The sequence below is a fragment of the Alosa sapidissima genome, chromosome 19, assembly GCF_018492685.1.
Source record: "Alosa sapidissima isolate fAloSap1 chromosome 19, fAloSap1.pri, whole genome shotgun sequence".
In the NCBI taxonomy this organism is placed as follows: Eukaryota; Metazoa; Chordata; class Actinopteri; order Clupeiformes; family Clupeidae; genus Alosa; species Alosa sapidissima.
The window spans coordinates 19,101,626-19,114,979 of record NC_055975.1 but is presented as its reverse complement, the minus strand read 5'-3'; the positions used below and the strand labels follow the sequence as shown (position 1 = coordinate 19,114,979).

Genomic DNA, 13,354 nt, shown 5'->3' with positions numbered 1-13,354 from the left:
ATAAGCCACACCTATAAACAGTTCTTACTGTTACATTGTTACTGCACCATATCAATGTGATATTTTGTGTCTTTGCAATATGAACTAAATTTTAACTAACCTACAACATGCGTTAAGGCTGGACAGCACCTTACATCTTAGGCCAATTACCAAACTGTAGTCCACAATGTTCTGGGAATATTGCATCAGATCTGGAAAAATGCATACCATTTGTGAATTATTGCATTTTCGTATAGCGTAGAAAATCGTATTATATCGGGTATTGATCTCCTTATCAAAAATATGTGTGGGGGAGGGATGTTAGCATTATATGTTATAGGCTGCTGCAGGCTATGCTAATCCCAACCAAAGCATCCCAGAAAGTGCAGTCTTGCCACAGTGAGCCCATGCGAGAGTTGCCTTATCTTTTCCTGTCCTGGGGACAATCCTCAAGTAAGCTACACCTCGAAGAGTCGCGTTTTGGGTGGCTTGGGACACTGTTCCTAGAACAGAAGCTTTGGACGCAGAGTAACCGGAGGAGTATCTTGGGAATCGGGTTTGATTGCGGACTGTACCTCTTGCGCTGACGTTCCCAAGGGACCTTCCACAGCGGTATCGGGTTTCTGTCTCTGTTCTTCACTCGTTCGTTCACATGAGCCACAGGGATGCACCAAGCCGACTAAATGCGCAAAGGAGGGAGGCTCCAATCGAGAGTAGGCTGAATACTGTTGAAAAGAAATCAGACTAAGACTTTTTTTTTAAAGGCATGATAAGTGAGATGTTTGTCCGGTGTGTGACGGACGGACGAATGATATTTATTCCACTTCTGGGAAAGGGATAAGTTGTGATTGGTTCCAGGTGAGTCTTTGCATTTTGTTTCCTGTTTCAGGTAACCGTAGGCTATTTGGAGAATATGATAATGATATGTTTTTTTCTTTGCGTGCCTATTTTAGGCTTGTATACTGAAAATGAGACGCAATTGATTCAATCGTGTATTGCAATGAAAGTTTGAAACAATCACTCACTATTTAATAGACATTGTCCTTCTATTATAGACAAATTTCTTTAGGTCTCTCTCACACCCACTTGTCTTTATTGTCCCCTGTGCCATGTGTGTGTGGCCCGACGGGTGGTCGGACAGTGACCGGTTGTGACTCGACTCAACCATCTTTCCCTGCCGCGTTGCGCGCGTTGGCGAGCGTGCCGCTTCCTGTCGGTGCCCGCGGGAGTTGCTGGCACGGCAACGCACTAGCTCAGGTAGAGTAAACAGACACCCGGTACCGCGCTATCTCTAGGCCCTTCTGTCGGGGGGAACACACGGGCCGATCTCCAGGCCTTTCTCTATTTAGATCATTTTGCAGGGACACAGATGGTGATGCGCATTGGAAACTGTCTGTAACTAAACTGTGGCTGGTTTGATACTCATCAATTATATGTTTATTATATTATATTGTACCAACAATGTGCCAGGAGTGTTACACAAATATGAATTATTGATACACTTTTTGTTCGTATGCTGATAGAGAAAGATATCATGGTGAAACAGGTGCCGTTGAGGCACCAAATGATTGTAGCAATGATTTATGGGTGCTGCAGAAGTTGCCCATGAGAATATACCGTTTTGTTTCTCTCTGGATAAGGCAGAAAATTGAGGCAGAATTTGTGCAATTTTCCCTCATTTGTAAATCTTGTAGTTTCCTGTCACTTCACAGCCAAACAATGACTTGATAACTCAGTGTTCAGCTTCACCATGGTGTGTTATGTGTGCGAAACCCAATCCGACCCATCTTACAGCTGGGGGTAAGAGATCTCATTCAGGGGAGAAAACAGAACACAAAGCAGCCCAGTGTGAGAATGCTGATTATTCATGGTCAATAGGGATTTGGAGAAAAGAAAACAGGGTGATAGACAGGCACTCCTTACCATGGCCTGCACTCACTGATAGCTTCATGCATTTGAACTGGTATGGCCTTTTGTTGGCATGTCCAAGGTCACTAGGCCTTTGCCTAACTGACGGCCTCAAATCAGGGACCCTAACCATCAGTTTACTTAAAAATGATGTTGCTCCTTTTAAATGTTTGAATAAAATGTATGCTGCTGTACAACCTTACAACTAATCTCGGGAACACTTTGCACTTTGGATGGAATCCTGTCATAGTTGTAAAAAGGTGGTCTTGGTCAGTTTAAATCAGTTTAAACTTTAAATCAGTTTTTATTGGAAGTTTACTATAGCGATAGAATACAAGGGCAGGTTAAGACTGTTTCCAGATCAGTAGCTAGTCTTCTGTTGCAATGCCTCGTGAGCGTTGTGGACCTTTGGCTCCATGCCTGTTTCATAGGTCTGTTTTCTCAGTGTGAGATCAAGCACAGATGCAATGACTGCAAACAGATTAATCTGTTCCATAAGGGCTTCTGTGTGTGCACACACGCTCAAGTCTGTGTGAGCTGAACAAGCACGATATGTGGATTTATTTGCCACATTTCTGTAGAAAATTGTTGCAATGCGAGTGCAGGTATGTAAATATTTTAATATTTGTTTTGTGTTTTTCTGTGTGTGTGTGTGCACATTGGCTCATTAGCATAAATATGGAAATATGAAAATGGACATTATGTATGGATATCATTTGAATTTATTTGTGTGTTTCCGGTATGAACTATATGTATACTAATTATGTGCTTGTAGACATATAGTGCAAGATTCAAATTCAAATTCATAAATGTAAAAACATTCGTCATGAATTTAACAGACTGTTTTGTGTGCATGGTGTGTTTGTGTAGAGGGCCTTAAGAGCTCAAGTTCAAGTCAAGCACTATTTAACATGCAGTGTATAGAAAATTGATCTCTCTCACTACCTCTTATTGTGTATGTGTGTGTGTATGTGTGTGTTTACATATTTAGTGCTGCAGAGAGACCCTTGGTGCCGCTCTCCTTCCCAGTGCGAGAGAGCAGGCGAGCATGAAGTCCCACGAGGGAGAGCTGGTGAGGGAGATCTCCAAGGTACTTTACAACAGCCTCACAGTAAACAGCCCATCACCGCCATACACACACTGCTGAGCAAGCAAATACACAGACACCACAAATCACAGTGTCACCATACATTCTCATGTTGAATGCAAGGAAACCACATGACCTCACCACATGATGATTGATTTCCTCTGACCAGTAACCGTTCTGATATGGCAAATGGCTTCTTGGATATGGAGAGCCATGACATGCTCGTCTTGTATGAATTTCATTGGGTGTCGAGGATATCCACTACTGTTTGCTGTTGTTGCCATACATTGTGTCGCTTTGTTGTATAACGTGCAGCGGGGATAGACAGCAATGGCGTGCTCTTTTGTGTCATGTATACCTGTCCATTGTGTTGCATTGCGCTGTATATATAGAAAGTGTAGAAAGTGTGACACGCGGTGTTGGGTTGTTGTTGGCCGTGCAGCTGCAAGGCATCGTGGCGGAGCTGAAGGCTGGCTTCTCGCGGGCGCTGCTGGAGCTCAGCCACATCCAGCACGGGGACAGCCGACTGCAGAGCCAGCTGCAGGAGACCCAGAGCTGCTGCCACAAGCGTGCCCTGCACCTGGAGGCTCTGGTGCAGTCTCTGAGGGTAACAGGAACAATGTGAAATATGAACAAAAAGTGCAGACTCTTGCTTTCTACAATGATACATTATACACACAGCTACTGTTTTGTGATGTGGTTGTACTTTCAGCCACTTATATGAAACATTAATATGTTTAAGGACAATGTAGCACATTAATTATCAGCATGTAAGAGCACATTGATGCTCAGTGCTTACATGAATGTAACCTTTATCTTGTAAGTAAGTATGTGGAAGCATTACTGCATTGTTACTCACTAATATTGTGCATGTTATGTAATGCTTTACAGTGAGAACTTGCAACAAGAGCTAAAAATAGAAAGTGTAACTGACTGGGCTACTTCTTACAACTTATTTTTGGATGTTTCCCCTGCTGTAGGAAGAGCTAGGGGAGGTTCGTGCTCAAATTAGGCTACTATGTGGTGATCGCTTCAAACCAGACCAGGAGTCTAAGATGCCACAGTCTGCAGAGGCCTGTGCCCAGGGGTCAGGGGTCCCACAGGGAGACAGGTAACCATGGAGACAAGAGTAAATATTTCTTTAAGTATGAGGACTGGACAAGGTGCCTAATGAGTAATAATACACTCTGATTTAGGTAAAGTTACTCATACTTACTCATACTTTTGTTTGTATTTGTTGGCTCTGATTTACTCTATCAGCTCATGCTTGTATTAAATCTAAACAACCAATTGTGAACCTTAACAGGCAAAGTAGACGTCTTTTCATGTACAAGCAGTCATTTGACAGGCAGTGTTTTAGCACACTTACCAACGCCCCTGAGCATCTTTGTGTAGTGAGACTGGGCACAGCTCAAACATGTGCCAACGTGAGAATGGAGGGTGCCCGTGCCAGTGTAGTGGGAGCTCCGCCACGGTGGCCCCCAGTGCAACTCTGAAGGCAGGGCTGCTGCTGCACTGCTACCTGCAGGGTCTCCGAGCAGGGCAGTGCCAGGGCACAGGTGAGCCGCTACCCAGTCGTCCTCTCTCTAACCATTCGAACCACCATCTTTCCATAAATCCATATCAATCCATTCATCCATCCTTTCATTCATCCATCATCCACCCATTCATTTAATGAAAATATAAATCCAACCATTTTGTGTGCATATCCTTAGATCCATCCATCCATTTATTGCATATATACTGTACATCCATCCTTGTATCTAATCAACCCATCTATACATCACTCCACCTTCCCTTGTATTCTTCCAACCATACATCACTCCATTGGCCCTTCTTACCCAACCATCTATGTATTTTTTCTCTTCAGATGGTACAGTGTTTTTTTTCTCTTCAGATAGTACAGTGAATTGTCAAGTTGTGCCCATGTGTGTGAGGGTTCCGCAAGCTGTGATTGGTCCATGGGCAGGAGAGGTGCCACGCCCCTGCTCTCTTGAGGGTACCAGAACCTTTATACTGTAAAGTTGAAACCAAACTCTACTACACAAGCTAAACTTTCAACTGAAAGTTGAAAGTATTCAGGATATTCACAAACATGGATGAAGGGGCTCTTTGTGGCTGACCTGTCCTTCCAGGTAGGAGGCAGCAGGTAATGGTGCAGTTGCTTCAGTCTGAGTGGGAGTACGTGTCCAGCCTGGGTCAACTCTATGACAAATACAAGTCCCCACCTCAACAGGCCAACGACGTGGAGCCACAGTAAGACACAACCACAAACAATAACAACAACACAATATATTAGGGATGTAACGGTATGACATTTTAACCTCACGGTTATAGTGACCAAAATGATCACGGTTTTTCGGTATTATCGCGGTATTTTTAAAAGTGTGTTCAATATGTTCAGAAAGCACTGATTAGGCCTACACAAGTTGAAATAGTTTTAAAAAGTTTGACAGTGTTTACTATGTTACAAAAATATGGGCAAAACCTTATCAAAAGTTAACAGGGGACGCTGGAACTCATTTTCACCTGGGGGTGCTCATAGTTGTTACTGAGTAGATGTGATCCCTTTATTCTGGTACATTTTAAGGTGGCCTAATGCTACTGGAGAAGGACATATTTTCATTCACATTCATAGACCTAGATCCTGACTGCAGAAATAAACTTTGTGGCTACATGATACAGTGCACGTTTTGCGGTGAAAATGTTCCGCATTTTAAAAGCAGGTGTAGCCTAATGCGAATCTCAGTTAAATCCATCAATTAGACATCAGAATCAGTAGGGTACCAGTTTTGTTTCATTGTACCAGGCCTACTGTATGTCAAAAGCAGGCTTGGATGAAGCTGGGAAGGATTAAACACACGGTTTCCACACCGTGTTAATCAACCGTGATAATCATAATATTTGAAATGAAAGCGGTAATTATTATCGTCAACATTTTTATCGCAGGTTTACCATTATACCGGTAATCGTTACATCCCTATTCTATATTCACATATGGACACTGCAGTGCAGGAACATAATGATTAAAATCTGCACAGTTGCCTTTCTCAGGGTACATTAAGTCAAAATGTACACTACTGGACGACATAAAGGGTCAGTTATCTGATTCTTTGTAAAAGGCCCTTGGGTTTGTGCAGTGGTTCTCAAGGTGTGGGGTGGGCCCCACTAGTGGGGAATAGAGCCATGGCAGGTGGGGCGTGATGAACAGGAGGAATTTTTTTTGCCTTTCTTTTTTGAAAGGAAATTCCTATTAATAGTTTATTATATATTACTATTATCTGAATATCTAATACAATTATATTGTGAGAAACATAACATGACAAAACCCTCTCTTAGAGTGATGTGTTTTGGTTCCTAGTAAGGTATTTCTGAGACATGTGGAGCAGTTGCTGCAGCGCCACCTAGTGTTCAGAAACGCTCTGGAGGAGAGACTGGCTGCTGATCAGTGGAGGTGTCTGGTGGGGGATGTGTTCAGCAAACTCACAGGCCAAGGCGAGGTAGACACACACACACACTCTCTCTCTCTCTCAAACACATACACACACACACACACACACACACACACACACACACACACACACATACACACACACATACACACACACACAACATACACACAACACATGTTTTTATAATGACTAGTGTACCTTCACAAATAGAAACACAATCCACACAACAGCACATTGTGCAGGCGAGTGAAGTGTTAAAACACTCCAGAAGTAGGCACAAAGACCAGCCTTAGCCGGTGAAAATGGATCCTCCAGTGTCACAACAAATGCCTTGTTCTCTCTATCAAAAACATTGCCTTCCCTTCCTCCACCCTCACAGGGAAGCCCTGCTTTTTGTGCTGAATCTGGCCTTCAGGAGAGCTGAACAGCCTGCTCAGTCTTATCACTGAACTCGCTGCTGAACACACACTTCTGTCAAATCCACATTACTTTGCAGTTTCCTTTTTTTTCGTAGCCGGTCTAGTTTTTCTCCCAGAGTCAGGACATGCTTAGGAAGCCAGTCATCAATGCTCTGAGCCAGGGGGGAGTTTTTTTTAAAACAAAGAGTTTCACACAGGCTCTCGTCACCGACTCAAGTCTAAAAGTTATGAACACCTGTGGTACACATCATGCCAGTGGTTGTCCATTAAAGGTTTTGCATGTCAGTGCAGTGCAAAATGTGTCATTTTGTGCATTGACAGGGGGGGTTTTCTGAAGCGTATCTGGGCTATGTGTCCACTCTGCCAACCATCCTCAATGCAGAGATCAGCAAAGTGCAGCTGGCAGCAAAGACACACAACACACAGGTGAGAAAGGTCTACACACCTGCATGCACATATAGAAGACACACAACACACAGGTGAGAAAGGTCTACACACCTGCATGCACATATAGAAATGTGTGTAAGTGCACATATAAATGTCTCAGACTTATGACTTTTTTCTATATGTATGCAGCCCAAAGTTGTCGGGGCATGATTGATAAAGCCTAATCTTGTCACTCAGTGATACACTGTCACATATATATTATTTTAGATAAAGTACTTAATATTAAATATTAAAGTTGTATGATTTTGTGTGCTGTTCTGATGACCACTACAGGATGGCCAGGAGAAGAAGGAGGGGTCAGGGCTCATCTCATTACTGTTCTCACCTGTCTCCAGGATCCATAGCTACTTAAGCATCATACAGGTGTTGTCTCTCGAGTTTTCCTTTTACACACACACACACACACGCACACACACACACACACACACACACACACACACACACACACACACACACACACACACACACACACACAAATTGGTTTCAAGGCTTCTCTTTCTCAAACACATCCTCTCTCTCCTCTCTCTCTCTCAGAGCCTCCTCGACTGGACAGGGGGTGACCATCCTGATCGCCATCTGCTTGAGGACACCCAAAGAATTCTGGGACACATCCGTTCCCGTGGCCACGCGATGCTGGAACAAGATGTGCAATCAGAGGAAAGGCCGGCTGTAGTCACAGGTTTACGGTGGGTTCAGTTAGAGGACGCATGATTAAATCATTCCAATGAATACTTTATTAGGCATAATGGCTTATAATGTAGGACTCGTAGTTACCGTGCTTCAATCATGTTGTTTGGGTACTGCTTCATCTTCTAGCAACATACAGTACATTACATTTTACTTTAATGTAGATAGATAGATAGATAGATAGATAGATAGATAGATAGATAGATAGATAGAACTGACATTGTGATGTTGTATGTACAAGTGGAAGTGATACAGTGAGATGTCATGGTAGAGTGTGTTCCATAAAGGACATGCAAAAAGTGAACTGTGCAAAGATATGGATATGTGATAAGAATAGAATTACTGTATCTGATGGTAAACAGCAATAGAAATGAACTATGCAAATTCGTAATACTTTGTAAACAAATACTAACATTCTGAGTGTCAGTCAGAGTGTAGGTTGGCATGATATGGTAGGGGGAGAGAGAGACTCATGCCCAATACTCAATTTCATAGAGCAGTAGTGGCGGTGTGCACATCTCCACCGGTGAGGTGCAGGGCAAAAGGGGCTGGATACAACTTAAAAGAATGAGATGCCCACGCTCTGCTAATTCTCCCATACGTTTATTGTGCTGCAACGTTTCCTGCTGGGTCTTCCTCAGGCAAAATAATACTCAATTTCACCCCTCCATTTCTGTGAGGACAAAAGACCCCATCAACCTGTCTGTTGAGCATAACAGTGACAGGAATCTGCCACTGAACATGCTCCTCTGTCTGGTGAATGTGCTGTGTAAGTCGTGGCGGTCATTGTCCGTAATTGGCAGCTGCTTGCTCAGGGTCCTTTTTTCCACCACTGACGTTAGGAACTCCATCCCCGTGCCAGCGAGAGAGTCAGCTGTCCTGACCTGCCAATCCAGGCGTCCAACATCGCTCCTCCTGCTATGCTACCTCCCCAGCACGCCATAGCATAGAAGAGAACGCCGGCTTTATACATTTTATGATCTATATGTATACATTTATACAATAATGATCAGAATGAATCAGAATCAGAATCCTTTTATTCCCACGTTTTTTTCTTTTTCACACGAAAAAAAAAATTTGACTTGGTGAAATGGTGCAAAACACATAAGAAATATTTAAATTTAAATTCTTGAATTTCCCCTTGGGGATCAATAAAGTATCTATCTATCTATCTATCTATCTATCTATCTATCTAAATTAGGGCTGTCAAAATAACTGATTAATTTCGATTAATTAATTTGAGAAAAAATAACTGATTAAAAGAAATAGCGCAGATTAATCGATTCCGTATGATCTTTGACCCCGAGCCGTTCTAGTCAGTAAAGTGTTGATTAAAATAAAGTCCTCTGCGATGTCTGCAGCAAGGAATTTGCATATGACCCGAGTCCGTCAACTCTAAAGTCGCACATCAATGCAAAGAAATAGTGTTGACATTGAGGGGAGTGTTCATTTATTTTCATTGTGTCCCCTAGGTTATATCTGTGGCCTGAAATAGATTATTATGGCCAATATTTGAACAGTGAGAATAATAATAAAAGGGTTTTTGAACTTTAATGTCACTAATGCTGATTATTTAATGATTCATTTGAATTTAAATATTTAAAATACTTGCACAGCAAAAATGATATATGCGATTAATTAATTAATCACAGAGTATGTAATTAATTCGATTAATTTTTTTAATCGATTGACAGCCCTAATTTAAATACAAATATAATATATAATATTATGCAATGTAATATAATATAATATAATATAATATAATATATATAAAATAGGCCTATATACAAATATGACAAAGTGCAGATGCAAGTACAAAAACACTACGCAGAAAGGGGGCTATGTTTTGTGCAGAGGGGAAGAAACTGTTGTGGCGTGAGGTCCTGGTCATGATGGAAGGCAGCCTCCTGCCAGAGGGGAGTGTCTTAAAAAGAACTGTGTCCGGGGTGGGAGCGGTCTGCAACAATCTTTCCTGCCTGCCTCAGGGCCCTGGAGGTGTACAGACTTTGGAGAGCAAATGATGCGCTGTAAACATGTTTACATGCATGTTTCTGTCATAGCCACCTGGGTTAAAGTGTTTGATAAAATATCAAAATAGCCCAAATATTAGATGGTTAAAGTAATAGTGAGCCGAACTGTGAAACTATTTAAGGCTGAATTCTTGTGTTTTCTTTTGGCAGGTGTGAGATTCCAAGTCCTGACTGCCCTCCATCAGCCTTCAGCAAATACTCGCCCAACTCCAGGGACACTCTGACGCGCTCGCAGACTCACCGCCAGGACACCCAGCCTGCCAACTCCCAGTCAGTGTGCTGGCTTCTGCTGCCTTCTGGGTGTATAAATATAGATGATCCCCTATCCACAGGGAACTGCAGTGCTCTCTGTTAAAGTCTGATAAGTGGTGACTTTAAGCCGTGAATTAAAAAAGTGAATCATATGGGAGAAATTATGTGCCGTTTTGATTTTTGATGGATTATTCAGGATTTAGATTGTGAGAGCCCTCTAGTGGTGAAATGGTGTAGCACAGAGCCATTGATTTGACACTTTAGGAAAAGAAGAGATAGTATGTAATTCTCTGTCATTCTCTGTCTCAGTCCATCCAGCATATGCCATCCTGTACCCAGCTCTGCCAGCTGGAACCATGTAGCCCCGTCGCTGGGCTGCGGTACTTGGAGCTTGCCACCTGATGCCACTCCGGTGCGGGTCCCAGGGCCCAGGGAGAGACCAGGTGACGTGCGCTTCCTCCTTTACCCTTCTGACCCAGGAGGGGGCGCCGCCACAGACAGTGATCCCGGACAGGGCACCTCCTCACAGCCACTGGGGAAGAGAATGTACAACTCCGAGGTCTATCACATCAACAGGTGTGTGTGTGTGTGCATGTGTGTGTGTGTGCGTGTGTGCTTTGTGTTTGTGGTTTATCCTCTTAATTGACAGCAAACATGAACTGAATCGACGTAAGGAGACATATGCCTTATTCACTTTCTTGGTTCAATTTATCTCCAGCAAACGACAGTAGATTATTAGCCAGTAACTAAGAAAGAGTCCCTGTCAGGACTGAACTCAAAAGATAGAGAAAAAGATGTTTTTTGTGTGTTGTTTTTGATGTGTTTTATGCCCTCTGCTGGCTATGATGTGTTATTGCATGCTTTACATCCCTCATTACACAGCTGTTCCCCATGACATTTGCAAGCCTGAACGTGTAATGATGTACATGGTGCGAATGTAGCATCTCCATCCATCCATCCCACAGGCCTGTGGTGGACTTTGAGACGGACCCGGAGGAGCTGGGCGAGGCATCAGTCTTCGACTACTCCTCTGTGACGACCTGCAGCCCTGACGACACGCTGGAGCTCCACGGCAACGGCCTGGAGCGTAGCAACGGCACCGAGGAGAGCCGAGGCGAGGAGGAGGAAGAGGAGGAGGAGGAGGAGGAAGATGAGGAGGACAGCCAGATCCCTGTGCTGCTGAAGCCGTCCTACACGCTCCCACGCCTGAAGCCGTCCAGCCAGAGACCCCCGCTATCCCCGAGGCTGGTGCACCGGGATGGGGCCGTGTGCACCCGGTGGCAGATCCCCCGTGCCGCCCCCAACCCCCCGACACACACGCAGGCGCACGCGCACATACACACGCAGATGCAGGCGGGCGGACAGGTGTGTGTGGCGGCAGGCCCTGGTGGGGAGAGGAGGGAGAGGCGCATGAAGCTGCAGCGGCAACCTTCCAGAGCATTCCGTCCCATCTGGGACCAGCCCTATAGGCAGGTGTGTGTCACACAAATATATAACATATATATTTATATTTCAAATATATTGTATATATATGAATACAGTATATAACACACCTATACGTGCACATAAACACACACCAACAACTGAAGGTCTATTTAACTGTGCCTCGCTGATGCGTGTTTTTGTCAACCAGGGAGATGAGACACCTGACAGGGACCAATCACAAGCCCACAGAGGAGTGACATCACAGGGGCATTCAGGTTCCAACCCACAGAAGGACAGAGATGGAGTGAGGTAAATCTTCTCCAACACACACACACACACACACACACACACACACACACACACACACACACACACACACACACACAGCTTTAGATTATGTTTACTTGCCACGCTTTCTGGATGGGTATTAGAAATGAAAACAGAGCTCTTTAATCAAATGGAAATGAATGTATGTGTGTGTTCAGGTCCTCGCTGTATGGTGGTGGGGGCAGAGGCAGTCCCGTTGGTCCGCTGGGAAATCGAAATGTTTGGAACGAGAGCGAGGACAGCGAAGGTCCTTGCAGCACCGTCTAACACGCACACGCACACAGAGCCAGTCATCATGATTCATCCTATTCCTTCAATGCCTTTTGTTTTGTGTGGACACCCCTGACATCTTAAACGAGTTTAGAGATTATTCAGGGACAGTTGGATCCTATTTGGACCCCACAGTCCTGCCTCATAATTCAACAATATGAATTTTAGCCATTGGCAAAACAAGTTCTGATAAAAATGGTGTAATATGTGAGTGCTCTACTCTCGGCTGTAGAAATAGTGAAGGGACAATGCTGGACAACAGGCCCTGTATTGGGTACAATTCTTCTGTTTTTCACTACATCCTGACTGTAGTAGTTACCTGTATGACTGCTCCATGTCACTCACCCAGTGTCAGGGTTTCAAGTTGAGTTTGAGTTTTAAAGGTACAGTCCTTGATTCTGGTTAAATACACCCCTCCCTTCAGTCCTGATGAAGCAATGTTTTTGATTAGCTGGAATAGTGTATTGGTTGATATAAGCCACATTATTTCCCATTCATAGAGAGGACTATGAACAGAGTTTTTTGAGCACACAAACAAAAGACAGCTAGGGGAGGGTGATTCCATGTATTAGATTATAATCAAGGACTGTGTCTTTAAGCTCCCTGGTTGTATGTCCTGGCTCTGTGATGCAGTGCAACAGATAATATGACTGTGCTTATATGAGATTTACAGCTAATCTCACAAAACCATCTTGGGCACACACAGACACACTCTCCCTCTCTCTCTCTCACACACACACACACAGACACCTCTCCTGCATGGGGATAGAACTCAGAGATGTATAGAATGTATAAAATAACAATTAAGCCAGGCTTAAATAAAGTTTGATAATGTACAAAATAAGACCAGGTGATTTTTTTATTAATCTCTTTCAGAACATGAATACAAAATGCTTTTTTTCTATGGTTAAAGGCCACACACCACCAGCTGCTACCAGCCAGAATTCTGGGATAGCCTGGAGGAGCATGTTAAGTGTCAGGACCAGGGACTTGTACAGGATTTAAACAAAACAAACAAAAACAAACAACCAAAAAAAAAAAAACCAACAGCACAGGACAACAAAATGCCAA

The 13,354-nt window shown here is 43.6% G+C and overlaps 1 protein-coding gene across 5 annotated transcripts; it reads left to right on the top strand.

Annotated features, from left to right (window-relative positions):
• The first annotated feature begins 67 nt into the window (after positions 1-67).
• On the top strand, positions 68-13,091 carry LOC121692891. 5 transcript variants are annotated; one of them, XM_042071905.1, is made up of 17 exons: positions 68-837; positions 1,121-1,236; positions 2,879-2,977; positions 3,417-3,581; positions 3,955-4,085; positions 4,370-4,533; positions 4,845-4,973; positions 5,110-5,230; positions 6,336-6,474; positions 7,167-7,271; positions 7,566-7,655; positions 7,827-7,978; positions 10,160-10,279; positions 10,571-10,837; positions 11,227-11,734; positions 11,895-11,995; positions 12,172-13,091. In XM_042071905.1, the coding sequence occupies exons 3-17, from the start codon at positions 2,936-2,938 to the stop codon at positions 12,278-12,280; spliced, it is 2,343 nt and encodes a 780-aa protein (XP_041927839.1). In that variant the 5' UTR covers positions 68-837; positions 1,121-1,236; positions 2,879-2,935; the 3' UTR covers positions 12,281-13,091. The 5 variants fall into 5 exon arrangements, with proteins under 5 accessions (XP_041927839.1, XP_041927838.1, XP_041927840.1 ...); XM_042071904.1 differs by having other exon boundaries at positions 933-1,236; XM_042071906.1 differs by lacking the exon at positions 68-837 and having other exon boundaries at positions 858-1,236.
• The last annotated feature ends 263 nt before the right edge of the window (positions 13,092-13,354 follow it).

Coding starts and splice junctions, on each gene's coding strand:
- LOC121692891 (XM_042071900.1), top strand. Junction 7,272..7,565: donor CAAAGACACACAACACACAG/GTGAGAAAGGTC, acceptor TGACCACTACAG/GATGGCCAGGAGAAGAAGGA. Junction 10,280..10,570: donor ACCCAGCCTGCCAACTCCCA/GTCAGTGTGCTG, acceptor TCTCTGTCTCAG/TCCATCCAGCATATGCCATC.